Here is a 27,358-nt window from a genome sequence, read left to right on the forward strand (position 1 = left end):
ACCACTTTGTCAGGACAAGAAAACCACCTTGTAACCAGAGCTGAATGAAGCCATACAAAAACTTACTGGGTGATGAACATAATCTCTCGACCCTTTCGAGACAGTCTTTACCCATCATTCCTGCTGATGTTTCTTCCTCTGCTTGTGTTCTGCACACATCAGAAAACGGACAGCAACGAACACCAGGGAACTCCAAATCTGTTGGAGTTTTAACACTGTACTATTTCAAAAGGCTCACACAATCAGTTACTATACTGCCCTCAATAAAGACCCAAAACATTTAACCAGAACTCACCCCCCCGCCCCTTCCTACTCTCTGAAGAATACTTGCAGCATAACTTTGGTTATCCAAAGCTCCCAGGGGACAACTGGAAGCAGAGATAAGTGGGGGAGCAGCCAGAGGTCTTCTGAGAATAATGGAAGTGAAAGGAGAGGAAACAAATTCCACAAAGAACCATTGGCTCAGCTCAGGCCTAAAGTTTCCCTATTCCTGAATGGAGCATTCATGAAGTAAAATAAGCTTCTTTAAGCAAGCATTCCAAATGATTGTAAAAACCATTTGACAAAGTGAAAAATTATTGTTCGTTTTGGTACTTGACTCTCCAGAGAGAGACAGCTGTTGTTCTTACTGTAGCAATTTATTAACCAGGGGTACAGCTGTAGTAATGCTCCTGGTAGTGCCTCAATGGTTAACGAGCAGCCAAAGCCTTTCCAAATTTGTGCTTCCCTAAGTATTATTTGGAAAACATTCCTAGAAAAAGTTCCAAACTGAGTAAAAAATACAGATTTATCACAAGCCTTAACATGGGGGGAGAATATCCACATAGAAGAAATCTGTCTGGGGAGCTGTGAGTGCTTCACACAGAAAGTACAAATTCTTATTTATGTTACTGCAGCACAAGTTAATGCCAATTAAGTAGGAGAGTCACTTTGGATTTAGCACAGAACCTGGCCCAGGGCACTGGCACACAGAATAGAAATAAATACTAATCGTACTTGCTCACACTGAGAGGATTAGATAACTACAGATGTAGGAAATTAAAACCACAACAAGATGACCCCATGCTCATGATTTCCCTGTTGTAGCAGATCAGTCAATATGAATAAGTGACAATGAAAATTGAAATCCTCAGATAAAAATAATAGTTTTACTGCTTTATTTCTCTTCACTTGCACATAAATTGAGTTGACTATCTCTGACAATGCCATGGTTTAATATTCTAAACGCACTATCTCCTTTAACAATGCCTGGAATAGAAACAAGCTGCTGAGCCAGATCCTCAAGGGTGAAAATCAACATTGCTACACTGACTTCAGTGGATGCACATTGATCTCCACCAGCTAAAGCTGTGGGCCCTAGTGGGCAATTAGGTTTCTATTATATGCTAATTTAAATAATGTACCACAGAACATTAGCTGTACAATAAGGCAAGTCTACATTCTTCTGTGGAGAAGGGCAAGCATTTGCTGTGGCATGATGAGAGTTATGGATTCTGGTTTTAAAGAGCAGGAGGAAGTTTCGGTATAAACTACTCCTCATAATAACATTTTTAAACCTGCAATTACTCATACTACACTCCTTTAGGAAGCCTATAATTATTTGGTAAGTTTTTACCAACGTCTAGTCTAGATCATAATTGCTAACACTGCCTCCTTCAAAGGAACTAGTGACTATGTTAAAATTTGGTTCTTGTTAGGTTCCTACGACACAAAGTGGTTGTGCTCTAAATGTTATGATCTGTGTTCAGTTGAGGAGGAAAATCAAACAGATCTATGCCCCAATCTTGAACCTTTGAACAAGGCCTGAACAAAAAACCCCTAAATACAACAATCCCACACATGCTTCTTTTGAGGCTTGAGGTGGCCGGGTTGGAACAGGGGCTGTGGCTGACAGAGACCAGAGTTTTTCTGCAACAGAAGTTTACGGCGCTAAGGACCATCTGCAACATCCTCTCACTCTGTCAGCCAGGACTCACACTCCAGCCACAAAATAAAAAAGCAGGAAAGCTGGGGAACAGTGTTCAGCAACAAAGATGGCAAGAAAGATTCTCAGGGGGTCATGGGGCAGTCCAAGTGAAAAGGTTATCATCCTCATGTTAAAGATACTAACAGCACTCATTAAAAGATGTTTCGCTCTCTTCAGCAGCAATTTTTTAAGTGCAAGAACTCCTTTCAGTCTCCTTTTAGACGTCACTGGCACCCTTCTTCCTGCCTTAGTCATCAACAACCAAGTTATTAGCATGCCAAGGTCCCTGCATAAATTCTTGAGGACTTCTGATGTAGTCAGGATGAGGGTGTCATTCCACAGTTACAGGTTCTCCTACACTGCAGTCCTTCAAATGAAGCAGCAGGATTTGGTATTTTGTTTTCAAAGCTGGACATTCACCTCAGCACAGCAATTGGGAAGCCCTCTGAACACCTCTTTTGAGAGAGGGATCAGCAAAATAGGAGGATTCTCCCCATGTGTCTGACTCACATGCTAGAAGTCATGGCAGACAGGCTCCACCTAAAGACTAAAAAACATGCACGCAATTCCAATTTGTCTTTTCTATGGAACCACTCAGGGCAGAAAGGCAAAGGAATGTGGGCTCACATAGGTCAGTGTGGTGCAGGATGAGATGAGGTATTAAGCTCCACACTTATAGCACTTTATTCCCTCTACAAATGTCCTTATCCTGGTAACCATGCTCCTCTCTGGTTCCATTTGCAGCTACTCAGAAATAGTTTCATTTCAAACAGAAAAAGGTTATACACAATTAAACATTTTTAATGATAGCAGCCACACAGAAAAAACTTGCCATGCAGGAAAGATCTAAAATGTCCCCAGAGCAAGGACTGATCCAAAAACCTCCTCTGTGTTCTGGACACAGTTTGTCCTTGTGCTTTGGGTGGGCTCTATAAACATGGAGAAAACCTCAAGGCATGTGATGTGCACTCCAGAGAAAGAAGAAACTAGAACTTATTTTGATTAAGGTTTTCATGAACTTGACCCCACTAACTCCACAAGCATTTTAGCCAACAGAAACCTCCAGTCACTGAGCAGAGCTGGCCTCGCCTCCCCTCCCTCTCCCCCCTTGAGTGGTGCCTCTACAGCTGCACCTCGAGAGCCAAATGAGGAACGACTCAGGTTGAAACTGTTCTAGGGGGATTAACTTTAACCTGAATCAGTTTCCTGACTTAATTCTCCACGTGACTGCGGAGATGCTGCTTGTGCTCACACAAGGGAGGGGTGCATTTGTTTGGCAATGCCAGCTTATGGGAGGCTAAAATACACACAGGCCTAAACCCTTAGCCTGCTAAATTGGTCCGAGGAGATCTGGGGTAGCAGGCAGAAGGACAAGGAACACAGGGTTGGTTTTCCAAGAAACAGAATAGTCTATGAATAAGTCATTGGTTTCTATGGCCAGTATTGCTGTGAAACTTAAAGCAAGTCACTTATTTGATGTGTCAATTCCTCAGCTGTGAAACGAGGACAATGCTTTCTTACATCACCGAAGTGTCGTAAGTTGAAAATTAATGACTGAGGCACTTGGACACTGTGGTGCTGAAGGCCAAGTCAGTCTGTAGCTACAAGAGCTGAGTGATTAGTGACAGGGAGGGGCCAAGGAATCAACATATTATTTTTGGTGGACTATTTCCTTAGAGGATAAATGAGAGTAGCTGCTACTTACTTGTTGATTGCAAGGAATTGAAAGAGCTCTCTGTAGCTCCCTCCTGGGTGGACACCTAAACAGTTAAATAGCCATGACCTAATTTTAGTCAGAAACCTTATGTCACAAGGAATTTACAGGGAGGCGTCTTCTGTATGTGCAAAAATAATTGCACTGCGCCGATGTGTTAATTTAGCTGTGCAACATTTAGGGATAGACTGTATCCCATTCTCCTTCCTCATATTCCCAATTCCAAAATTTCTGACACGGAGAGATAAAACTGAATGATACAAAATATCATAGGATTAGGACTGAAAAAAATTCTGTGAACACATTGCTTCCAGCACCAGCACGATGGAATCAGTTCAAGGAAAATTTAGATAAACAGAAACATGAGAGTGGTAGATAACATTATATTCAAATTCACCTTTTGTGTGATAGAGATGATGGAGTATCACCCAGCAAGTTTTGTATGATGCCCATACAGGCCAGTGATACTAGAAGGCACTTCTTTTTTACGTGCCGTAATTATGCACACAGAGCCATCAAGTGATAGAAAACACAGCTCAATTCTAAAAGAAGTTGCTCCAACAGCTTGTTTTCCTCACAGTTACAACCTGTCCTTTCCTTCCAGCCTGAATTTTCCTGCCTTCCTTCAGGAGCATATGGGAAACATTTCTTCCGCTCAGGATTGCTACTACAGGATTGAAAAGATGTGACTCCAAGTGCCTGTGCTGTCACAAGGATTGTCCGTGTGAACCACAGAACCATGGCAGAGTTAGGCACACATCGAACTCCTGTAAGTTGTGCAGGACTCGCCGAACACACCAGGAGTGAAATGATTAAACAGCTTCATGAAGCTGGGCACATCCTTTCTGTAATTCAGTTTGTACCTGCAGAACATTAGGATTACAGGCTTCCTATCTGTGAGGCTCTATTAAATACCATATTGTGCTTGGATACACGAATAGGAATAGAAGACACGTAAATACTTCAAGCAGTAAATAGCGTTTCAAGTCTTACGGAGCTTATTATGTCTCAAGAGCTCATTATGTCCTTGCTAGATTAGAAGCACATATTCAAAAACAAACACAAACCTAAGGAAAATAAGAATCCCCAAAGACAGCAGTAAATTGAAATACCAACCTCAGGATTTTTGCTCCTGCCTTAGGATTTTGAGTCATTGGGCTGATATTCTGAAAATCCCTGGAAAGGGTTAACACTGAAATTGTATTCCCTTAGTCCTTTGGATGAGGGCATCAGCCATAAATAATAATTATTATGAAGTTGTAGCAGTGAGTTAAAGTGAAAATCCTGCCCTACCAAAATACAAGGCAGGCTACAAAGTCTGCAGCCAGCCTGGCACCTTGCACTCAGACCAGCAGGAATTTTTGTTGGACATGTACAGGGTGGGACTGAGTGCACCCTCAAAGCAAGTTTGCCAATGAAACCAAGCCATGCAGAGCAGTCCAGCTCTGGGGCCTCTGGCATAAGGACCTGGACCTGCTGGAGCAAGGCCAGGAGGCCACAGAGGTGCTCCAAAGGCTGGAGCAGCTCTGCTATGGAGACAGACTGGGAAAGCTGGGGCTGTTCAGGCTGGAGAGGAGAAAGTCCCAGGGAGACCTTAGAGCACCTCCCAGTGCCTAAAGGGGCTACAGGAGAACTGGAGAGGGACTTGGGACAAGGCCGTGAGGTGATAGCACAAGGGGGAATGGCTTCAAACTGGAAGAGGAAGGTTTAGATGGGATATATGGAAGAAGTTGTTCCCTGTGAGGGTGGTGAGGCCCTGGCACAGATTGCCCAGGGAAGCTGCGGATGCTCCTGGATCCCTGAAGTGTCCAAAGCCAGACTGGATGGGGCTCTGAGCAAGCTAAGATAGTGGAAGGTCTCCCTGCCCATGACAGGGGGTTGGAGCGAGTTGGTTTTTAAGGTGCCTTCCAACCCAGGCCATTCTACGATTCTATGAATGTAAAAGCATTACTGGCCTCCCACAGCAGAACCTTCTGCTTGTATGGGCAGAGAGTTAAGCACCCTGTAAAACATACCCAAGACTCAAATCCTCAGTGTTGCATCTGCTTTTCTTCAACTACTTATTTTCTGAATTTGTGTGGTTAGGCAAGGAAATGTGAATCTCTTGATTCCTGGCTATGACACAGGCTTCTTGTGTGGCCCAAGCCACGTCCCTTAAGCTATGCTTCAGTCCCCTACTTGTGAAACAGGTAAAACACATCCCTCAGTGATGTTTTGTGCATAAATTAACTCATGGAAGCTGGTTTTTCAAAGAGTTCACTAACTAACATTATAGACAACCCTACAGATAAAGAGATTGTCAGAGAGCTCTGTCTGGCAGCCCTGGCCCAGGGAAAAAGCACATTCCAGAAGTGATGATACCTATCTGCATACAATTCCAGAAAACCAAGTTTACTAAGTTGCACCAAGTGGTTTTTTTAAGACTGTGTACTTCTTAGTAATGCAGCATAAGGATTTCATACAAGGCAGGACATCTCCTACATTTAGTTTTACTTGGAATGAAATGCCACCATCACTTTTCAGCACAATTTGTATGTGCTATCTTGACAAACTTTCACCGGAGAAATTCTAAAACATTTAGAAAACATTTAGATTTGGAACAAAGAATTCAATGGTGGAAACCCTGGTTTTCACAAATATACATTTACAAGTTGCTGGAGGATGTAAAGACCATTCTATAAAAGCCATGTTGATTGTCCTACATTTTCAGATGTAAGCTCAACAGGGAGGGCAGATAATATATTTTTCTGATCATACAGTGTCAAATGTCTTGCTTGTGCTTAGAGCATAGAATAAAATCCACAAATAACTTAATTTTCTAGTATTCATAAACCAGTACAATATCTAAGTGCAAAACTCGGGTACAAAACAAATTAAGTAAAACACAGTTTTCATCCTAGGATGACCAGAAACAGACTAGAAAGAGGACCAAACATTACTAATCCTTGTTCTGCCTACACTGACTAAAGAGGGTAAAGTGAAAAGGGACTAAACCACAAATTTTAGCTGTTTCTTTCCTTTTCTTCAAATAGTATAGGATGTAACTTGACAGATCCACAGTCTTCAGTATCATGCGATTTACTTAACCTAGAGGTCTAAAACCTTTTAAAATCATGTCATTTTAACAAACACCTTAATTCAAACAGTCAATATTGAAAAACAAACAAGAGAAAGCTTTTACTAAGTCTGCAATTACAGCTTTCAGGAGCCAAAGCAGGAGCTGAAATATGCTTTCGAACAACAGCTGAACTTCTGTCATGAGTTATCACCTAGCCCACATACCAAATACTTCTGGTTTTCTTTGAAACATATGAGCTTACTGATTACAGGAACTAAGTAACAATTACTGCCTTGCTTTTAAAACCATAACCCAGGACTGGAAAACAGATTTGTCACTGTTGCTGTGCACCAGTAAATTCACCTGCTTCATTTCCAGTGTAACAACACGACCATCTCTCTGTAAGGCAAATATCTGAGCACTAAGACCAGTTGATGACAATCCTCAGAACACAGATAACAAACAGTAATTTTTTTAGTTTCTCAGTCAAAACTCAGGTGAACTTCATCTTTGTTTGTCTGGTCTTTGCTTACAAATGACGTAATTAATCCATCAAAAGCTCTGTTGCAACATGAATGACATTCAAAATCAGCATGCACAAATATTGTTATTACATTTATTTAAAAAAATAAATTGCCTATGATTTCATGACCAACTAACTAATCAACACCACCACTTTTCTAAAACACAGACTCAGCTCCACATTGTGCAGTGTTACATAAGGGGGGAGGGCCTGTCTGGTCCTTCACACTTCTGTCCCAGAATGGACAACCCAGAGCTGAAACACGACCAGGGCTTCCCCTTGTGCCTTCACACAGTCCTACAGCTGGAACGTGGCCATCTCCAGGCTCCGGGGGAGTTCCAGCCTGCTTACACCTCAGTCCCATCGAGGGCAGTTTATCATCTTTACACAGAAAAGAACAGAAGGGTTTCCAGAGGAAACAGAGCCACTACAGCACTGCAACTTTCAACTTTTTGGAATCACTTTTTTATGTCAGGGAAGGGAGAAGTGCTCCTTGCCCGAACAAACTAGACTTGCCACTGCTAAATTAAAAAATCCATTTTGGGAACATACACTAGTAGGACACTAAATTAGCACTTAGAACCTCTGAATTCCCCCCAGTGAGGCAACAATACTAACTTTTTAACCCATTCAGCTATTTTGCACTTGTCTCACTGACCTTAATGACAGGGAATTTTTGACCAATATACTTCTACAGTGTGAGTGGAGACAGCAGGAAAGAGCCAGGCAGAATCCAGAATAACAATCAGTCACAATCCAGAATAACAGGGCAGACACTCCTCTTACATGTGTGGCTCCCAGAGTGAGAGGGGTTGAAAAACATGCATTATCAACTGGGCTGCAATTTGCATCTCTGCCCTTAAAATTTAAAGCCTTCCCCAAACTGAAGAGAGCAGTTTGAGCCCCTGCAAACAAAGGATTACCAGCCCCTTATCTATGCCAGTGATCCTTTGAAATTAGGTGTTACTCAAGAACAGCAGTGGGAAGGTACAGGCCTTGCCACTCCTAGGTGGTACCTGTCTTAAATACATTCCCGCGATTTTTCACCTTGCCAGGGAAAGGAAAAAAAACCCAAGACGAGCCAAGCCAGGCCAGCAGTGGTTCTCTGAGAAAGCTGGGAAAAAGCAGTTGTGGCTCCCACCCTCTGGTGCCAGGCAATGACCCTCCCCTTGCAGAGCCTCCCCTCACGCCAACACACAAAACCTGTGGTGGCCCTGCAGTGCAGGGAGCCAGCCCGGGAGGGGAGGGCTGGCAGAAGCTCTCCAGAGAGGTAGGAACGATCAAGGAATAGGCAGTGACTCACTGTGTGATTTATTGCCAGGCACTGTTCCCAAGTGTGTTAATAAAGTTGCAGCCAAACAAATGCACATCCCTTAGGTCTTGTCTTTGTTCCAGCACGGCCAAGACAATTGAGTATTATTTCCAACTAAAACAAGAATGAGATTCTAGACAATATTTCTACCACAATTAATATTTATGTTTCACTGTTCTACTTCACAGCACTGCCAACCCTCGAGTATTTAATAAAAAAAAAGCAAGCACAAAATAAGAAAGAAGCGAGAATACACACAGACACAGAAAGCTGTAAAATTTTTGATGAATATTTTTAGTTGTTCTATTTGGGTTTTAGTTTATTTGGGGTACTTTCAAGTTTCAAAGACAGCAGAGAGAAGCACTCCATAATCACCATTTTCAACTGAAGCAAGATGCCAATACAAAATCAGTTAGCTCAAACAGTCCATGGCAAAGCTCTGTGTGAAGGTCTTCTAGAAACTGAGAAACCAAGGAATGATGAGTTTGAATGATGGGCTTTCCCTGGTATTACCCACAGGTAGTTTCTGAATTGAGTCTGGAGATTCCTCTGTTTAAGAAACCAGATAAGCTGCACATTAGATGCATGCAATCACAATATATACACAAGCTATATCCATGATTAAAACCACCAGGAATATTTTCAAACTATAGCTGAGATATAAGCCAGAGCTGGACAAAATCAGAGGAGTGGGGCAGAAGATGGAAACACACTATGAAGTGAGCAATTTAAAAAGGAAAGCATTTTCCAGTATGAATTTTGTTTCTTATGGATGAGTGGAAAATGTATGTTATCATAAGTCAGTAGTTTATCAAGAAACTGCAATGCATTAATGAAAAATCAATTGATCTATGAGACTTTCTGAGATCTAGTGATTTTGTTTTTTAATGATGGGGTGCACGAGTTTTGAGACCACTGTTGTAAGCCACCTGATACACCATAAATAATGGCTCCTGGCTATCAATATCAGCAAACATGCCAGCACTGGGTTCTCCTCTTGAAGATGAAGCTAGCAGGAAGGACACTGGGAGAAGCTCGTTCACCACTGCTGCTTCAGTAGAGCTGAGCAACCACAGTTTTAGATGAGGACCTCATAAACAAAACATTATATGTACTATATGCAGACAAAAAGATTGTCCCTGTTCCAACAATCTTTAATGGAAGTAAAAAACTTTATCATCTTTTGCATTTTCCTTGCTTCCTACTATTTAGTTCCAGAACTTGTTGATCAGCTCACTCCACTATAACTCTGGTTTTGTGTACCTCATATGTGATTTAGGTGATGTTTGCTGTGTTTTGTAAAATGACTTAAGAGTAACTCCAGACAGCTTTCTTGCTTCATGCTAGTTCATCTTAAATTTACTGGGCAGTCTACAAGCAAGTAGACACGTTCCTAAAATCAAGCTTGTGGTCAGCTTCTGGTTAATCACGCTGGTAACCAGAAAAGTTTATGTACGTTTAGGGAGCTCATGATGAACAATTAAAATGTTTCAGATACTGCAGCAGCTCAGCAGGTTAATTCCACATCTCTTTCCTCCAACACAGCAAATCTGAGAGCATCAGTTTCTCAAGTAAAACAACAAACAAGAACAACTGAAGTTTCCTGAGGGTGCCAATGACATCTGGGGGTACCCCGGCACAGAGTGCCACAAGATGCTAATGAAGTCAGAAATGTTTTGGGGGTGGCAGGCAGGAAGCATAGCTTTAAGAGACCAGATGTGAATTTTGGTAGATGGAAAGACAATTAAAAGTGCAGATGGAGAGACAGTTTTGCCCAGTTGTCACGACCCTCTGGTGTTCTTGGAAATATTCCGTAAGGCTTCTAAAGGACCCAAGGTCCCTTGAAACACCGAGCATGCAGTGTTAAAAAGGTAAAGCACAGAGATGTCCCAGAGAGCTCTTTCACTCTCACCCTGATCTGAAACAACTGGTTACAAAGGGCCTAAAATGCACAGTCGTGTTGTTACCTCTCACTACACTGATAAAGAGATTAAATAAGGCACTGGCAGTTTGCTTTCAAAAGAGAGTGAAAGAAGAACACAAAGTGATTTAGAGATGAAGAACGTTAACATGAAGGAGAAGAAATGAAAGTAATGAAATGAAAGAAAAGAGAAACTAGACAGCAAAGGAAAGAGGATCAGGCAATTACACAGCACTTGAGCAAGATGACAGTTCTGCATGCAGCCTATGTGATCCCAGGGCAATGTGAATTCCAAGCAGGAAAATTCTTGCACCCACCTAATGGAATAGCCAAAATGGAAGGATAAGGATTGAAATGGCAGAAGTACCATGCTCCACCCTAAAAACACACACACTATTTATTTCCCAATCTGTCTTTGGGAAACCGCAATCAGCAATGCTCAGGTTTATTATGTCTTCTAACTCCTGGAAACACAAAATCTTATTAAAGTGTAACCAGCAGGCTCACACAAATGGCACTAAAATTTTGGTTTGGTTTTTGTTTTGGTTGCAGCTAGGTTTCACTTTTGATGATTGGTTAACACTATATTGTAAGCTTCACACTATATATATTTATATATATATATATACACACACACACTCTATAAGAAGTCAAAGCTGTAAGTTCTCTCTTACATTGACTGCAACAAACCACTTTTTCAATTGAACATACATCAGAAGAAATTTACCTTGAAAATTTACCAATCTGACAAGAGCGAATGGATTTATGATGAAAAACCAAGGTTGTTTTTTCCTGCACAAACAACTAGAGTCACTGCATAACCAGATTTTATTGCAAAGACCTTAACATGATAAAAGCAAAAAGCATTAAGTGTATAAATGTCTGTTCAAAATGAATTGTCTTTGCAGTATAGCAATGCATTATCTAGTTTCTGTTCACACTTCTTTGATTAAAACAACACCAACCAACCCAAGAAACCACTCACTCTTCGTAGCTTAAGAGGCCCAAAGCCTCTTCACAAAACAATTCTGTTGTCACTTTTATATAGGGTTAGTTGATGCCTTCCCCCTCCTTTTTTTCAGTGAGCTAAATATAATTAATGTCTTCAAAATGGAATTAGTTCAACAGCATTTGGCTGAAAGCATTTATTTATATGAATACAGTTACAAACCATAACTCAAAGGCATATTGAAAGAAATTTACTTCACTGAAAATTCAAATAGCAGCCTTCTTTATAACAGTGGTATTAAAGCTTACACATTAGTACAGTCAACATAAATTCTGATTTTAACAGGCTTGCATAAACATATAAATTCTGGCTCAGTGAGTCTGCTTCGGCTGTCAATACTCTGAAATAGATACAAGCTTTAACAAACCTTTAATTCAAAAGCCCATTACTGTACCAACTGAAATAGAAAGACTTGAGTATCAAAGAGGAGTTCTTCCCCACTTTCATGGTATTACTTCTGTAAGACATCAATTGATCTACAGCCCTTGAAAGAAAACAACTCGCTTCCCTCTCCTGGATAAAAGTCAGTGCAGTTTTTTCATCCATCACAGTGTAACAGCATCAAAATACACCTTCTGCATCTGCTTAAAACAAGGAAAAAAAACACCCTGCAAATCACAAAGCCAATCCATGACATATCAATTTACTTCTTCTGACAGATTCACTTCACAAAAAAAAAATGTTTTCATTAAAAAAAACTAAATGAAGTTTAAAGCAGTCAGTAAGAGAGAAATGAGGAAAAAGAGAAGGAAGAATTTATACATATCTACATATTGCTAATGTTACTCTGAGGTGCTCTTCATAAAGAAAACATGGAGAGACTCCTGCATCTAATGTCCTGAGATTTAATAAACTGCCAGACTAACTGTTGGTTACTTAATGACTAATAACATCCACAACATTTAGCAGCGTCTGATAAATTGTGTAACCAACTTAATTTACCCTCACTTGACATTAAAACCAGTTATTGTTAATAAATAATGTCTTTAAACGTTTAGGTGGGTTCTTTAATTCAAATGAACAATGTATTTGGAACTACTGTGATGGCATTAGTGGGCAGGTAAACAAATACATGCTTATTTTCATTCCCCCAGCACTGCTGGTATTGTCTCTTTCAGAATGCAGTCCTTTGTTTTCTTGCGTCATGCTCTTTTCCCTGAAAAACACCATAGTATTTAAACTCAAAATTTTTTTGTATGGGAATATTTTTTTATTCATTCAGGCCATGCTAAATCCGCTTTGATTAGGTTGTTCAATTATCTGGTATCATAACAAAAAAGATATGATTTCGAGTAACACAAGCACAGCTTCACCAAGAGATCTCATGTCATTACTGGCCCAGGTGAAAGGAGGGAAGAGTTCTTCCAGTGTCACCAGCCAGGTATTGCACAGAAGCAGCTCAGCCTGCATTTGGTGACAGGGACCAGCTGCATGTTTGGTGCACACAGGCAGCTCCACTCATGTGAGGAGAAATACAAACAGGACCTGCTACACCAACCTTGGGGCTGCTTGCTGTGAGTCCAGCCAAAGGACAACTTCTTCCTTTAGACAGTCTTTGGGACAACAAAACACCCTTGAGAGGATAAGTTTGGAATAATTTCTCCCCTTCAACTAACGTGATTTATGAGCATTCAAATTGCTTGGGACATGGTATTATTTTCAAAAGGAAAAAATGAGTAGGTACTTAAAACTAAATGAATCTCAGGACTACTTTCTACAGACATTGCTTACAATGGGCTTAATTATTTATGGGAAGAAACCATCCCATTGTATATCCGCCTGAATTCTTGAAAAAGAAGAGAAGGGAATAAAAATTAAAATCTTATTTGCAAAGCACCGGATTAGCAGCAAGCAATCTGGGTTTCGTCTCCTTGGATAAATCTCTTAGATAGCTGGATCAAAGTAGTCCTTTGTGAAACAGACACTTTACTGAGATGTTTGGAGACTTGGAACATTTTCCAAAGTGATAACCATTTTGGTATCCAGCTTAAGACAACTTTGAAATAATTTTCTGAAAACTGGAATTAATTATAATTAAATTAATTCTTCTCCCACATTCTATTTGGCGATTATATTTGAAGTTGTGCTATGTAATTTCAATTACTAAGGTGCTTTTACACTGGAAGTAGATAAGAGTCCTCAGAAACTGTAAAACTTCTATGAAAAAACGCTTGGCCAACAAAAACTGACTCCAGTTCAGAACTAATGCCTTTGCCAGCTCACAGCAGTGCTTTTCATGTGAGATACACAGCTTCATGCCAGCTTTGGACATGCTCCTAGAACTTTAACTTTAGGCTCCAAAGAAACAAGTTGGACATCTGTGCATGTTGCCCATTCAGGATATTCATTCACATGTAAAGAGATCCCACCCTCTGCGAATACAAAATTTGAACTTAGCAGAGTTACCCCATCGCTAATGCTGTGGCAACAGCCCAAGAAAAGAAGTTAAGCTACACAACCCCACACTATTTTTGCTGGCACCTCCCTAAGAAATTTTTCAATTCAATTCAATGAGGGGAAAGAGAAACGTATTGAAGGATTTCATTTTGGGATTTTGATTTTATGAGCTGCTGGCAACTGTGCCTGAGCAAGCACGTACACACGCTCTGTGAAATAAACTGTTAACCGGACACTCTGGGTATTCTGAAGGTGGGAAGAAGTCTCAAAAAGTTCATTGTTGACGTGCTTTGTTTTTTGTTGGATTTTTTTTTTTGGTAATTCAAAAGTGAACTTTTTCAAAAGTTCCTTCAATTTAACATATAAATTGAATTAATTTGATTTGTCTTTCTAAAATGTAAAGCTCTTGTCTTGCCCAAACACAGTCTGTCCCAGCCAGCAGGTCAGGACTTGACACATTCGAGTGAGGAAAGCTCCACCTTCTTTTAACAGCACGGCACAAACACGTCGGCAGTTCACTCCTCAGAGCAAGGTACTTGCACAGCCACTATATTTACTTGAGAACAGTGGTCACTATTTACAACCAATTATTATCATTTCCTGAGAAAAGGCTTGACTTCAGCATGCAGCGCATGCTCAACTCTCCCCAGCACCCCTGCGTGCAGAATGAGCAGCCATTGCTGTCAGAAGGTCTCCAGCATGTCGCAAGATCCAGGGAAGCCACTTAGTTGGTAAGGATCTTCAAGCACAGCCCATTTCTCCCTATCAGCAACACAACAGACACAGAAATGGGCCTCCTTAAAAATGCGTTACACTTTTCTCCAAACAGAGAAACAGGAATCAATCTTTCCTGTAATGTCTTCCTCAAATTGCCAAAAATGTCCATTTCTGAAGGGGCAAAAGCTCATGGCAACAGCTTTATCTTCCTCCTTGGCCACAGGGCCTTGTCATGGTACACGGACCGTCCCAAAATGGAATTTCTTCTCCAGGTGACGCCACTGCAGTGAGGTAGGGATTGGTTTTAAACATATTTCTGGAAGAATAATTCATGCATGTTGTCATCACAGCCACCCTAATATCTACGTACACAACTGCTGCACAGCCTCTTTACAGTAACTTTACAGAAGATCCTGACTTTTCCAAAGAGATAATTACAGACTGCTTGCTGACAATTACTTCCGGTCTCAAAGCAAACAAAACAAACAATGGCCCAAATCAGTGATCCATGTGATATCTTACGCAACAACTTAATTATCAGAATGAATGTATTTAAAGGACAGCATTAACAAAAGGAACATTCTAACAACACTTTGCCTGACACTGTTTCACAAATGTAAGAATATAGTCTAGGGAACTATCAGAACATCAACTTGAAGGTAGTACAAAATACTGTGACCAGTAATGGCAAAGGAAGTGCTAAGCACATGCCTGAGCCTTCCTTCACAGATCCCCCCGCCCTGGCCTTTTCGAGAGTTTTCTGTCCTTCCACCAAATGCAAATGCTTGCCTCTCCTGAGGTGCTCAAATTGTTATTTTCAAGCCTTGATGTCTTAACACAATTCCCAGCAGTTCTTCTTAGCCTTTTACATTCTGACTTCTGTTTACTGATGCACTCTTTCTCCAAGTGTAGTAGCACATCAATTAATTATACAGTAGCCTGCCTAATCAGGTTTCCCCAGGGTTTTTAACAGAAACCCTTTGTATTTCTTAATGATTCCACGAGATTGTAACTATTTTTAGTTCTGCAGTAAAAGAAACGAGTCTGCTGACAATACTATCTCCTAAAAGGTGGAACTGCTATTAAAACCGTTGATCCAAGCACACTTGAACTTTGGAGAATTCAGATTTAGTCTGGATTTTATGATTAACGTTTCTGTGTATCACATAAACAGTCACCACATACAGAGATACAAATTAAGTAGAAAGACTAGAACTGAAGAACAGATGTGACCTACTTAACATTTTAATATTAAAACAGAGACATTCAAATTAATAGCAAAGTCTCCACTGCCTTCAGTACGATTCACCAATTGGTCACTGACAGTCCAACGATTTCCTTGACCAACTTCCCATGACCTGTGTGAAAGGACATGCTCTACATACCCAAGAACACTTTTCTTTAATTCTATGGCAGACATCCAGAACCTTTCTAATTTAAGGGGGAATTCAAGATTAAGAAAAAACAACAAAACCCCACCAAACTACTTAAGACACAAATCAGTAGAAATACATCCAGCTTTCACATTACAAAAGCTCAGAAAAGCAGTAAAAAACAGGTGGAGGACTTTTCCTGCGCCAGAGCTGGTCACATTTTTGGCTGAACTGCGTCTTGTGCTAAGAAAGGCCATAACTAAAAACATTAAGTAGACAGCTGCCTTACTACAAAAGAGTTGTTCTCATGGATCATAGAAGAGTTGATGTTGGAAGGCATCTCTGGAGATTGCTTGATGGAGCCCCTGCTCAAAGCAGAGTCAAATAAGGCTCAGGGTTGTGTCCAGTTGAGGTTTGAGTATATCCAAGAAAGGAGTCTCCACAACGTCTTCAGACAACATGATACAGTACCTGACCACTGGCATAACAACAAATAAATGAAAAAGCAGACCTTTCCCTTTCATCTAAGCATCTGAGACCCCCTTTGCCCACCCTCCCCCCAGTGACACGGCACTGCTGCAGACACAGCTCCCATCTGTCACCCAGGCTGACACACCTGAGTCACATGGAGACACAAACAGCAGCGCTGACATCAGGTAAGCTCCGACGCTCTTAGCGAGCGCATTGGCATGAGCGGATTCTGAGACACTGCTGCTATTCCCCAAATCAGAAATGAAGATGTGCCAGAGATCATTTCCACGTTATGAAAGCAGCTCTTTACAGCATTCCGCGGGGACCTGTCTGCAAGGATGAACTGTATCTCTGTACAGTTCCTTTTGTCCTGTAGTTGTTCTTTGATGTACAAATACGCCACAGACTAAGCGGTGATCTCTTTGATGTTGAACTTTTATTCTTTATTGCAACTAGCACACTTACAAGAGGAGCTGCCAGTCATTTTTCCTTCTAAACATTCAAATTTCATGAGGCATTTGCTTTATGAGTCAGATTTCTTAGTAACTTGTTTTCGGAATTTCCACAAGAACTGTGCTACTCTTCTGGACTGATAACTTGTTTAAAAATCAAGACCTAATCAGGTTTTTCAGGTATTACAAATTAATACAAGCATTGGCTAATAAATCTGAGTATATTTAACATAAGGTATAATTAGCTAGTCAAGTATGTATTTCCTCACTCTCTTTTAGGTAATTCTGGATAGTGCTTGGACTCCAGCAGTGACCAGATGTAGCTGCACGGGGAACAGGACAAACCAAGGCATGCACGTAGTGGTACCTTTCTGGCTACTCTGCCAGGCTCCAGTGCTTTACAGTTCAGGCACTTCGAGAGCCAGAGGCAGCCTCTGCAGTACAGTTTTTCATAATGCAGTGTCTATACATCGAATTTTAGGCTGACAATACCATGGCAGATTAAATTACAAAGTTAGTTACTTCTGCGACAAAACAGTAATCAACACTGGCAGAAATAACATGTTATGAAGTGCAAATTTACCACCACTAAATGCTACAGCTTTCAGTGAGACATAAAAAAGCATTTCCATTCTGAAGCATTTTTGTGAGGGCTTTTAAATAAATCCTATGAGCTGAAATTCTTTGGAGTGAGATTTTGGTATTCACAAGGTCTCTGCTTTAGAGTGACCTTTACATTTGGCTATTTTTCCCTTCTGTAAGTATAAACACTGTGGTTGAGAGGGAAAACATCAGAAGAAAATTAGAGTATTTTGGAACAGTGACAGCAAGGAGGGAACATTTCCCCATACTGAGCTCTAGGTTTCCACAACAAAAATTAGTACTGCTACTGATGCTCCTCTCCAAGCCAAGTAGTTTAAAGGTGTATTGTCAGTGTGCTGGCCAGAGAAATGCACCATGCTGAACATTTGCATCTCAAGTTATCATTTTAAAGCGAGTAAACCATACAATAATTTTTAGATGGTTCTAGTAAGTGAGAAAAATTATTTGAAATGAAACAAATCTGTTAAAGATTCTGATTCCTCTTTTTCCAAAACATTTTGCCGCTCAGAAAGGAAGAGTGTTGTTAAGAGCTAGTGAGGTGTATGTAAAGGAGGGAGCACTCCAGCACCCGTGATGCCAAGCAGCCAGGAGCTGCACTCCACCTTTCTGGCTGAGAAATGCAAAGTTAATCCCAGAAATACCAGCAGATTTTTAAGAAATCTGGACAGAGCTAGCCATAGCAACACTGGAAACACCACATTTTCAGGGCCTTTTTCAGGTCCAGGCAGAAGTTACTTCTCAGTGCTCACCCAGATTCTATCATGTGCAGTAGAACAACCCACCAAGAAAAATACAAGGGTGAAACATCGCTCCTGTTACAAGAGGCTTCACACAGACTGTCCATGGAAGCATCCCATGCAGGAGGCAGGAGAGAGAATTTTGATTCTCCTTGAAGAGAACAATAGGAAAATCAATTCCTTAATTTAGCTCCCCGAGCTGGCCCCACTCCAGCCCCCAGTGCCAGCCCTGAGCCAGAGCCATGCCACGGGCGCTGCCAGCTGCGGCTGCTCCCCTGCTATCGCCGCCGAGCATCTGGGAGTCAGCGATGCCCTGGGCCTGTTTTCCTCAGCCATTTAGAAGGCGCCTATGTATATGAGGTTTCTCAAATGAAACATCTCTGGCTCTTTAATTAACCTGTCTGGCTTTTTCATTATCTGTTGATACAAGAATCTATCCAGCAGTTACAAACATCTTTATGCACTCATATTTTAAGGAAATACTTCTTTTAATTCAATAAGGCACCCACTGTACAAGAAAAACTCTCCCCAAAACTTAACACAATGCATCTCTGTCAATCTAACAACTGCAGGGTGTGTCCCTTTGACAGAAAACAAAGCTGAGTGCGAGCTCAGCTCCTCCAGACAGTCACAATCAATCTGCCCCTCTCCTCATGGCAGAAGGTGCCCCTGCAGCAATAGTGGCAAACACAGCTCTCTAACCCTGGAGAGCTCCAGCCTGATGTCTCCAACCAGTACTGGATGGTGGCTTCACTTACATCTATGTGCTCCAAAACCGGTAACACAACATCCATCGTACGACCAATTCTACAGGACTCTAAAAAGAGGTAGTCCAAGGAGAGGAAAAAGCAGGGGCACTCTACAGCAAGCAGTTTTCTGCAGTGCACAAGATGGGTTAATTAATTCCCAAATTGACCAAGGAATAACTACAAATTCACTAGAAAACGTGTGTTTTCTCACAATAGCTGCTCTGACAAATCAAACACAGACAAAGATGAGCTAATTAATTAAGCCAAATGGAAAAATGCACTCATTATGAGAAGCATTACAGTTGATACAGGAGGAGAGCAGCTACTGCTGCTCCTGTTAAGTAGTACAGCAATTTATACTGTTCAAATTTTCGCCAGAACTGAAGTATGCAAATATCTATGTACAAAAAGGAAACTCCAAATGTTCTGATGACCAGGGATCATTTTTTACTGGCTTTCTACACTACCTAGACTAGAGGCTCCAGGCAGAGAGCACCTGGGGCTTAGAGAGAATTTAACCTCCTTTTGGGGTGAGAAGAAGATAAATGACACTTTGAATCATGTCCCATTAGGCACAGGGCCAAGCAGAGGAGGCTGGACAAGAGTGCTTCTCTCTTCAGAACTAGGAGTGAGGTAAACAGCAGCTTATGTAAGTTTTAGGCACACTTAACCCATGGCACAGTATCAGCTCTTAAGATCCCTGGCAGTCTCACAAGAGGTGTGAATTAAGTGCCACATGAAATAGGAGCTTGATTTCTAATTGGATCATGTAAATTGTACAAGGCATTAAACAGCAAACGATACTTGGATGAAGGGAGAAAATTGCTGAGCCAATCAAATACATCAGCTCTCAGTATCTGCAAGAGCTGGAAGAAGCCATTGCCATAATGCATCACTCCCCATTTCATGCTGTTTAACAAAATTACAGCAAGAATAGCAAAGACTTTAAGACTTCTAGAACACCAAACAAAGAGTACACTGCAGAAGACAGCATGTGCAAATGGTGACAGGACCTCTTCTCTTTTTTGGTTGAGAGTGCAGAAAGTATTGTGCACATACCAGGTGTGAGCAGAGGTGGCACGAGGCCCAAGCACACGGCTCAGGGCAGGGCGCCTGCAGTGCCTCTGACCAGCACCACCTAGAGCCAGTGAAAAGCAAGGCTGGTGTGCAGGAACACGACCCCTGCTTCTCTGTCCCACCAGTCGGAACTCCAGCTTGTGGTCCCTTCAGTTTGAAGGAACACTCTGACAAACCCTTTGTCACAGTGCATCCGTCTACGTAAAGATTTAATGTCACTTTTCCATCCCTTTGTTTGAGAATGATCAACTTCTTCTGAAGTACAGTCATGCAGCTGGTTTTATGAAGCACCATGTCCCACGATTCAGAGGCAAGAAACAGCACAGTATTTCAAAGAACACAAACAGTACACAATAATTACATGGCTCTGATACCCTGTAAGTATGCTGACTATTCTATTTGCATTGTTCAGAAGTGAAGAGGTTAGACTTATTTACATCCAAGCAGCTTTAATTAAGCTTTGAGATAAATGCTCTTAAAATGAAAGCTGGGATGATTATACCTCTCTCCACATTGATTTTAGCCTAGATGGCTACGTATGCAGCATGACAAAAGGCCCAAAGGCTGGAATCACACAAACAGGAGAGCTACAAGCGTCGAGTCCTGCACCTCTCTCCATCATATAGGAAAGAAAACAAAAAATGCAGTGAAATTGTGACCTTACTGAAGTTGACTGCTTAAGTGTGGTGGAACTGGGCCACAGGTGCAAGGGCAGCAGCAGTGGGAGCTGCTGACCCCTGCCAGTCCCCACTGAGATGAAGTGCTCCAGCTGCACTCACTAACAGCAGCAAGGACATGGGCTACATTCGACCCCAACAGTGCTGGGCAACCCCAGACTCCTCTGGAGAGAATCGTGCACTTCGGGAGCTTTGTATGTCAGAGGCTCACATTAGGCTGCAGCCAGAGAGTGTGGGGAGCATTACCCATCGCAGAGACTGCAACTCCATGGGCAGACCAGCTCCGTGGTCCTGAGTGACAGCACACAGGCACCAAGTGAGGGGTGGGAGAACCCAAGAGAGATGTCCCAACTGGCACGACACAGGACTCAGACGTCCCTGCATATCAATTTGCCCCTGTCAACATGCCTGCTTCATCTTCCCCCGGCACCAAAAAGGAAAAGGGAAGCAAACGCTGATTTAAATACATTTTTCACAAAAGTGGGAATCTGTGGTAACCTGCGCAGGCAGACAGGCTCAGTGGTGGTACCTCAGGGGGCTTCCTCCAGTGCACGGAGCTCTCCAAGGCTGACAGCAAGCTCCCTGCTGCAGCTAACCCCCACTGTGGAGAGGGGAACAGCACGACACCCCGTGAGTCACTGCCGCCCTGAGTCACTCCCTCGTGTTCTCAACAGAAGGTGCAGGCAACTGGGAAGCAGCCTGAAACTGCACCGAGCTTGCCAACCTGTATTTTGCAGAACTTCTCAGCCTATATGCCTCCAGCAAGAAAAGTGAAGGAAAAAAAAAAAAAAAAAAGAAAAAACAACCCACCAAAAAAACTGGGCAAGCTAAAGACTTTGTTCAGCAGAGGAAGGTTACAGGATGAAGCATAAGGAGAAAGTCCATCTCCCAGACCCCCTAAAACAGCTTTCTGCTTCAACTTTCCAGTCAGTGCCTTTTTGTTTTTATCCAACAAGCAGAGGTCTGCACTGTGCAGAGTCACCTTTTTTCACATAACTTAGTTATTCTTGGAGGACAGAATGCTCCCCTCCCCTGCTAATGTTTATTGCAAAAAGGAGAAAGAACCCTGATCTTCAAAAAGGAAGAAGACAGTTTCTGTACCATTAGTTATGTGCATATCCCTTAGATATCAGTCCTCAAGGAAAAGAAACCACAAAAGGAGAGAACTACTGCTTGCTTGATCTCAGGAGTTATCAGCTGTAATTGCAAATTACAGCTCACAGATAAATACAAGAAAGGTGAATACTTTTTTCTTTCATTGTGAATAAAATACCCCAGAAAAACATTCTAAAATATATCAAGTCTGACTGTAATAACATTCTTGCCATATGCAGTTATTTTGCACACTACAAAAACTTATCTCCTGGGAATGCAAAGCAAAACAAAAGAACATGCTGCATCTCAACTTCCTCCAACACTAGATAGAGAATTGCAAAGTATCTACTCAGGAGAGACACAAAGATTTGCCAATTTTGATTTAGTACATATAGTTTAGAATATACCAATTTAGAACTCTGTTGTGTAGTCAAGATGAAATACCAACAACCCTGGTAGTAATTACTACATGATAGTGATCATTTTTACACTGTACTGTAGGCAAGAGAAGCAAGAAAAAAGATTTAAAACCCCTTAAGGTTAAAACTGAGTGCTACATCATCCTAGAAAAAAACCTCCAAACATGCTAGGTTCTCTATAATGGGGAATGAGTAAAGAAATCAGTCTCTTTCACACAGTGGGGAAGTACTTGATACCAAGAAGACTCAGTTCTTCACTGATGTCTCCAGACACTACTCCCCAAACTAAAAAATGCCAATACAAGCATTCAGCTCCCCCCTGCAGAGCCAGGCTGCAGAGCTGCAGGCCCTTCCCCTGCACCAAGTGAACCAGCTGCCATCTCCCCCTGACCCCCTGCATCAGCTCACTGAATAAAGCATGAGGACATTTCATTATCAGCGCAGAGCCCACACCCCAAACACCAGCAGTGCTCAAATACCCTCCTCTGCAACCTCATCCCGGGATTAATTTTGTTTTGTTTCATTAAAAAAAAGGGTAGAGAAGTCCCGGAGTTGTGTCTGTAGACCGCTTGAGTTTTGCCCCAATTATTCAGAATGATCCTAGAAAAATTATTTTTAAGACCGCATTACCAGCCGGTGGGGACAGGCCCACCATTTTAGCTAGGCAAGAGCTGCACACAAGTTTAAAGAGTCTGATCTAGTGAGATGTTCAGCACCCACAGTTTTTGCTGACTTAAACAGGACAGAATCTCCTTACTTGAAAGGAGTGTCCCCAACTGAGACTTGTACAGAGCATGCAACTGCCTTTGATTTTCACAGAGTGAGACATAAAGACAGATTTCCTCTTTTACTTTTAAATCTCAAGAGTCTTTCAAAGAGCCTAAAAAGTACATTTCAGCAATAAACCTCAAACCAATCTTATCCTGCGAATGTAATGCAACAAATGTTTTAGGTACAAGCAAGTCATTCAGATCAGTCGTATGAAATTAAAGCAGCAAGAAAACAGCCTGTCAGCTAGCAATTCCAAAGGCCAGATTCTGTTAATATTTAGTCAACAGGAGTTCTGTACTGGGGTATTTGCTAATATGGATTTAACTTTCAATAGTGCCACAGTGAAGGTAAATTTAAACACGCTTCAATTTGCAAAGCAACCTTTTTTTTTTTTAAACTTATTGCAAGATATTTTTCCATAGGCATTTGTATACTGGCAAAAAACACTGAGTAATTACCAACATGCTGGCAGCAGGCTGGTGCCAGGATACATGACAAAAAACACATCAAAAGGTCAGGCTTGACAGACTGGGAAAAGCTCACCCGCATGAAGCAGCAGCGCGTGAATCCCTGCCCGGCCCCGGAGCAGCCCGGCTCTGCCGGCTCCGGAGCACGGGGGTCACTACAAGGAAAGCACCTGGGGCAGTGGGACAGCGGCAGCAAGGGAAATCCTGTCTTCTGCCCAGCTGCAGCTCGGCTTCTCTGGAAAAATGCAGCAGATTCCAAAAATCCTGTGCACTAATCAGGAAACCAGTGGAGTCTTTTTCCTTAAACAGGTATTTTTTAATGACTGAATTTTCACTTGGAGACACTGTCAGTAGAAAAGCTAGTTGTATTTCCAGTGACCCCAGCACAGACCCCCAAAGCAAAACAAGTTTCCTTACAACCTAGGAACAACAGATTGCACTCATCTGGTCCATTTTCCAAAAAACAACAACAGACTGAACTTTACGTTCACACAGCAGTAGTCAGGATTAGTACCTCAAATGCCACCTTAACAATAAATACACCAGGGTTGAAATAGCTTAGAAAATTTACATCAGCCTTCCCACCAATCTCTATTTAGGATATATAAAAGATAATGCAACTATTGCCAGGTTCCTGTCCATACTTTATAACTCATCAGTGGACTGAGCCCTTCTGTCCAGGCCTGACGATAGTACGAAACAAGTGCTTGAGCTCTCTGCAGCACTGGGCCTGACTGACCGACCTCTCTACAAAGCAGGGACCAGAACATGGTACAATCCCACACTGAGGAAACGATCTCCCTGTGTCTTGGGCTCACCTCTGGTTCTGTACTGGCCTGACAAATGAATCCCTAGTTCTACTTCAGCGCAGTGTATTTGCTCATCAATTCAGCACTTAGCACTACTCTCCTTGAAGTCACCCCTGACGCTCCTGCCAGGGAAGACTCTCTCTGGAATAAGATCTGTACCAGTGACTACGCCGGCAGAATGATCGGATTTCTTTGCAAACTTCACCAGTGAGCACGTAAAGTTGCCGTCTCCCTTAGAAAGCGTCAGCTGGCTAGCTGACTTGCCCGTGTTACAAACTAAGAATGCAAGGCTTCCTGGATCCTCTACAGATTCACAGCAGTTGATATATAATTTTTAAAAGCCCATCAACATAGAAAATACTTCTTCAGTCATTAAGAACTTTGATGCTTCACCTCTGCCTGTTTTCTTAGAAATCAGTTGGAAAAAAATCCTCTTTACGCTCTGTCTGAAATGAGAAAGTTTCATTTCCTAACACGCAGCCTGTCTCAAAAACGTGCCCAGGCTCTTCCCATGACTGGTCTGTACCCAGCACTTTAAGTGCACGAATGCAGCTCTCTCCATGTGTGACAGCTGGCCCATCTTTACCCTCCCAAACCTGGACACAGGCTGAGTGCTTTTCAAAATTAAAGAGAATGTGTTTGCCAGAACATTATGTTGCAAGAAAAATAAAACAACTCACAAATTAACTTCACATGTTATCAGTCTGGGCTACCTAAATAGCAATAGGAAAGGGATTAATACTCCCTATTTTCACTTAAAAACGAAAATTAAACCCAACGTAAAAATCCCATATTCTCTTGAAGACCACAATTTTTTGCACTTTACCTTCAGAACTGTAAAAGATTAGAACTGCCAAAAGACACCACCACAGAAGAGAGAATAAACAAGACACCCAATTCACCTACAGATTTTGCGTTTTTCCCTTGTACTTTTGAGCTTAAATAAACTGCATTCCCTATTCTACTGGTTTACTTCTTTCAAATCACAATATTGGACTGTGGATCTATTATTTCATAGCAGTCAGAGGCCCTTTTAAGACAAATGACAACACATTTCCTCCAGCTGAACCCTGTCCAGCAAATTAGAGAAAGGGTAAGAAACCAAGGAAGTTTCTCAATGCACTAGAAAACTAAATACTATGAAACATGAATTAAATGTACTATAGAAGTAGTTTGTAAAAAGTACAAAGACCTAAGCATTTCCATAATAAAGCCACTAGGAATTACACTTTAAAATCCAAAAGTTAGGCTCCGCCAAGATTTTACATCAGTGTGGAAAGTGGTTTAAATAAAATTCCCAAGAGAATAACTACTGCTATAAATCATCTGCCTGCTCTTTCACAACACACCTTAAATCTCTGTCCAGAAGCATGTAACATACTCACACCCTCCAATTTTTTGTGTGTGTGTACTTTCCTCCTTTTTTAAAAATTTGTTTATTTAATTTCACGGTTCTAACAGGCTTATGAGGGATATGCTGAAAAACTGTTATCAGAATATGTAGAATTCTAAAGGACTGCTAAAATATCCATGTAGTTTGCACTTAAAAAAATGCACTTCCTTTTGTTAGAGACGCAAGTATTTGAATCAAACCAATTACATTTTCTTGCCAAATATATTCAGCACGGCTAATGATTAATGAATATAGTGCTTTTCTTTTTATTCACATAGGCTTCTCTCCAAGAAGAAAAGGAAACCTAGTAATTGAAAATTACCGTCCTTAAACACTATGCTGCTTTTGGTGTGCATTACCTAGTGCCTTGCAACGTGGAAAAAAAAGGAAAGAGTCTCTAGCCGAAGCAGGACTCAATATTCTTTTTCCAAGGAATTAGATTTTTTTTAAAAAGAAATTTCGCCTAAAACTCAATTTAAACAGCACACATTTAGTATTTTAGTGAGGGCATCAAATTCAAATGCCAACACTTAGAGACTTTAGATTGCTGTGAAAAAATATTGCATGTAAGCCGGATGGTTATTTGGTTTAGATTTTTTTTTCTGTATTTTAAAAACCCCCAAACCTATAACTTTAAAAATACTGCAGTGCAAAGCTCTACTGTAGACCTAATTTTATTAGGAAACAGGGCAGACTACAAACGTACCTCTAAACTTTTGGTATCTCATCAAAAACTTCGTTTGACTGTCCTCAGTCTGACACTGCCCCTCATTAAGGATTCGAATCCGCAAGCAGAGAAAACTCCAGGTTTAGGAAAAAAAAAAAATCACTAAGTAACTCTGGTCTTTCCTTTTATTCCAAAGCCTTTGAAAGATGAGCAGCTGTCTGAAGACGGCATTTTAGCCCCATCAGCTACCCAGAGGATGCTGCACGTCCTTTCCCCTTTCCTAGAGACAGATTTTACAGACTGCGTTTTCTTCATGGGTTTGTAGAAAGCTCAAGAACATCTCGTCTCCGCTCAGAGCGACTCCAGCCACGGCACCGCAGCCTCTGCCTGCCCAGCGCCGTGCTGGCACATCGGCTCTCCCCCTCTAACTTGCAGGCACCGCTGTAAAGTGCAGCGGCTCCGCGGCGCTGCCGCTGCGCTCCCGCCGGCACCGACCCGGGGCTGAGCCGCCCGTGCCCCCGAGCGCTCCCGAGAGCCTCCCGCCGCTCGGGGGCCGCCACCCGGCCGGGGCCGCCGCCCGGCCAGCGCCGCCCCGGCCCGGGGAACGAAATGAGCGGGGCCGGACCCCGAGCGGCGGCTCCGGCGCGGCGAGCGCGGAGGCTACGGAGCGCCGCGACTCCGGCCGGCCCCGCTCATTTCATTCCCCGGGCCGGGCTCGCCCGCGGACGCGCCTACCTTTCATCGCGGCGAGCACAACGCACATCATTTGTCAGCGGCGAACGGCGGGGAGCGGAGCGGAGCGCGGCGGGCAGGAGGCGGGGAGGGGAGGCGGGACGGGCCCTCGGCGTAAAGCACTGCCGCCGCCTCAGCAGCAGCCGCCGCCTGCGAGCGGAGAGCCGCGCCGCGCCGCCATCCCCCGGCCCATATGAGGCTCCATGTGACCCGCTGACACGGAGCCAGCCCCGGCCCCCCGCCTTGTTT

The 27,358-nt window shown here is 42.3% G+C and overlaps 1 protein-coding gene and 1 long non-coding RNA gene across 4 annotated transcripts in view; both read right to left on the reverse strand.

Moving 5' to 3' along the window:
• The window catches only part of RORA (RAR related orphan receptor A), a 382,907-nt gene that overhangs the window by 39,158 nt on the left and 316,391 nt on the right, over positions 1-27,358 (reverse strand). The window contains exons 1-2 of one of the 3 annotated variants that reach the window (XM_042039181.1): positions 27,113-27,338; positions 26,417-26,511 (exon numbers count right to left, since the gene is read on the reverse strand). The exons of 1 other annotated variant lie outside the window; for it this stretch is intronic. In XM_042039181.1, the coding sequence (XP_041895115.1) occupies positions 26,417-26,438 (22 nt within the window). In that variant the 5' untranslated portion in view covers positions 26,439-26,511; positions 27,113-27,338. Of the gene's footprint in view, positions 1-26,416; positions 26,512-27,112; positions 27,339-27,358 lie in introns of those variants that run through there. One more of the 3 variants, XM_042039180.1, reaches the window with a different exon arrangement.
• On the reverse strand, positions 8,569-16,513 carry LOC121669763. Its single transcript, XR_006017889.1, has 2 exons — positions 10,812-16,513; positions 8,569-9,122 (listed from the first exon to the last, which is right to left on the reverse strand). It is a non-coding gene; the product is annotated as an uncharacterized LOC121669763 (long non-coding RNA).

This window comes from Corvus kubaryi, unplaced genomic scaffold, assembly GCF_017639235.1.
Source record: "Corvus kubaryi isolate FWS band 111438036 unplaced genomic scaffold, C.kubaryi_AGA036_p1.0 37394, whole genome shotgun sequence".
Lineage (NCBI taxonomy): Eukaryota > Metazoa > Chordata > Aves > Passeriformes > Corvidae > Corvus > Corvus kubaryi.